Raw genomic sequence first — 2,986 nt, forward strand, 5'->3', positions numbered from 1 at the left:
CCATCTTTAAAGCAAGTTGGCTAGGGAATTCTGGGAGTGGAAGTCCACCCATCTTAAAGCATGCTGGCTAGGGAATTCTGGGAGTCGAAGTCCACCCATCTTTAAAGCAAGCTGGCTAGGGAATTCTGGGAGTGGACGTCCACCCATCTTAAAGCATGCTGGCTAGGGAATTCTGGGAGTCGAAGTCCACCCATCTTAAAGTGATCAAGTCTGGAAAAAAAATGCTGTACTAAATCAACCTGTCTTGTCTTCCCTCGTGTTTTCTCCTTAGCGCAAGTTATCTTGGTCTTCTCTCTTTTACCTGCTCTTCTTCCTCATCCTCATCCTTACTTGCTGGTTCGTATGGAAACAGGAAGCCCCCGTCTCGCTCATGTTCGGAAATGGCTCTTCAGTATGGAAAAAAATCACAACGCTGTGGAACGAGGGGGAAGAATGCAGCGCGCAGTGCAGGCAAGGACTCTGCGTTGATTTATGCACAAAAATGTCGTCCGATGTTGGTCCCAAACCTGGGTCAACTCCATCGCTGCTGATCACCTTGGTTTGAATTCTCCCTTCTCTGGTTCCTAGTTTGGTCCTTCTGGAGAGCATCCCAGACACCTTACGCTATCCATCTCCGAGCCCTCAAAACCCCACCATTTACGAAGGGTGGATGGATCTCCTCTCGGGAGCCAACAGCGTCGTAGAAATCGCGGCTTTTTACTTTACCCTCCGGGACTCCGATTTACAAATGGAAGATCCTTCGGCAAATCCGGTCAGTTTCTCATTGGGGAGCAAAAAAAGGGGTAAAATCGGGTGCGGTCCCGTGATGTCTCAGTTAACAACCGTACTGCTTAACAACGAATATTACAATCCCTGTTGTGGCCGTACGTTGAGGAAGACTTGAAGTTAAGTCCAGCCATGTTCAAAGAGTTATTTGAGACGGAGAATTGAGCTGCACGAATGAATGGCATAATGTCAGAACGGGCTTGGCCAGCATCGTCTAAGACCAAGTCCCACAAGTGTTGTTGTTTTGTGTCACTCAACAGGGCCTGGAGGTGTTCAATATGCTGCGCAGCCTACCTTCCCGGGGGGTGAAGCTGGAGATAGCGGTGAATAGCCCTCAATCGTCCGAACAAGACACTGATGAATTGATCCGTGACGGTAATGTATCTGTAGTGAGATAACGGAATAACAGAGTTGAAGGGACCTTGGAGGTCTTCTAGTCCAACCCCCTGCTCAAGCAGGAGACCCTGTACTATTTCAGACAGATGGTTGTCTGATCTCTTCCTAAAAACCTTCAGTGATGAGGGAGGGAGGGAGGAAGGGAGGAAGGGANTCTTCCTTCCTTCCTCCCTCCCATCTTTTTCTTTCTTTCTTTCTTTCTTTCTTTCTTTCTTTCTTTCTTTCTTTCTTTCTTTCTTTCTTTCTTTCTTCTCTCTTCTTTCTTTCCTCTCTCTTCTTTCTTTCTTTCTTTCTTTTTCTTTCTTTCTTCTTTCTTTCTTTCTTTCTTTATCTGGCCACCCACCTCCCACAACAAACAACCACAGCAACCATTAAATAAATTGTTTACAATCTTAAAACACTAAACATAAATAACAATATAAAAACATAACAAGCCAAGATTACGAGAGAGGGGGAAAAAAGCACCTAAGATATACAGCCACCCGGCAGGCTCCCCATAGAATACTGTGGCTCTCTGCCCCCCTTTTGCTTTTCAAGGTTCTGGCCTGTCATTGACGATGCTTTACGGACGGCAGCCTGCGACAAAGGCGTGAGCGTGCGTCTTCTCATCAGCTGTTGGCAGCACTCCAGACAAACCATGTTTGTCTTCCTGGAGTCACTCACGGTCCTGAGAAGGAAACCCCTCCACTGCCCCATCGAAGTGGTGAGTCCTCCCTAACCTCTTCCTACTAAGAAAACCCACAGGGTTAGAAACTCTAGAAGGGTGGAATGAGAGAGAGAGAGAAGAGAAAGAGACAGAGAGAGAGAGAGACAGAGAGAGACAGACGGGGAGAGACACACACACAAAGAGAGAGAGAGAGAAGAGAGAGAGAGAGACAGACAGGCAGACAAACAGGCAGAGAGAGACACAAAGAGAGAGAGAGAAGAGAGAGAGAGAGAAGAGAGAGACAGACAGAGAGAGAAAGAGAGAAGAGAGAGATAAAGAGTCAGAAAGAGATAGAGAAAGACAGAGAGACAGAGTGACAGACAGGGAGAGAGAGAAACTCACACAGAGAGAGAGATAGAAACCGAGACAGAGAGAGAAAGAGAGAAGAGAGAGATAAAGAGAAAGACAGAGAGACAGAGTGACAGACAGGGAGAGAGAGAAACACACACACACAGAGAGAGATAGAGATAGAGAGATACACAGAGAGACACAGAGAGAGAAAGAGGGGAATGGAGAGAGAGAGAGAGAGAGAGAGAGAGAGAGAGAGAGAGAGAGAGAGAGAGAGATGCGTTTAATTCTTTGTTTTCCTTTTTCAGAAACTCTTTGTGGTTCCCACAGAAGGGAGAGAAATTCCTTATGCTCACGTTAACCACAACAAATACATGGTGACGGACCGCGTAGCTTATGTTGGTACGTAGCTCTCACGTTTGAATGTAATTCACAGAATAACAGAGATGGAAGGGACCCGGGAGGTCTTCTAGTCCAACCCTTACTCAAGCAGGAGATCCTATACCATTTGGGACAAATAGCTGTCCGGTCTCTTCTTAAAAACTTCCAGTGTTGGAGCATTCACCGCTTCTGGAGGCAGGTTGTTCCACTGGTTAACTGTTCTCACTGTCAGGAAGTTTCTCCTTAGTTCTAGGTTGCTTCTCTCCTTGCTTAGCTGAAGTGGGCTGCAAATGACACATACACGGGATTTCCTTCTTTTGTTCTCCATCTTCAGGAACTTCTAACTGGTCTGAAGATTATTTTCTCCACACCACCGGAGTGGGGCTGATCGTCAATCAAAGCCACGTTGCTCCCGAAGCCCAACGTTACACTTTGCGCCAGCAGCTGGTG

The 2,986-nt window shown here is 46.8% G+C and overlaps 1 protein-coding gene across 1 annotated transcript in view; it reads left to right on the top strand.

Moving 5' to 3' along the window:
- Positions 1-271: 271 nt before the first annotated feature.
- The window catches only part of LOC107300496 (phospholipase D3-like), a gene marked incomplete at its 5' end in the record, with an annotated part of 7,790 nt that continues 5,075 nt past the window's right edge, over positions 272-2,986 (top strand). The window contains 6 exons of the mRNA XM_015829820.1: positions 272-450; positions 568-751; positions 1,026-1,140; positions 1,737-1,864; positions 2,464-2,557; positions 2,871-2,979. Coding sequence (XP_015685306.1) covers positions 272-450; positions 568-751; positions 1,026-1,140; positions 1,737-1,864; positions 2,464-2,557; positions 2,871-2,979 — 809 coding nt within the window. The remainder of the gene's footprint in view (positions 451-567; positions 752-1,025; positions 1,141-1,736; positions 1,865-2,463; positions 2,558-2,870; positions 2,980-2,986) is intronic.

This window comes from Protobothrops mucrosquamatus, unplaced genomic scaffold (genome assembly GCF_001527695.2).
Source record: "Protobothrops mucrosquamatus isolate PMUCROS unplaced genomic scaffold, P.Mucros_1.0 scaffold7253, whole genome shotgun sequence".
NCBI classification, from domain to species: Eukaryota; Metazoa; Chordata; class Lepidosauria; order Squamata; family Viperidae; genus Protobothrops; species Protobothrops mucrosquamatus.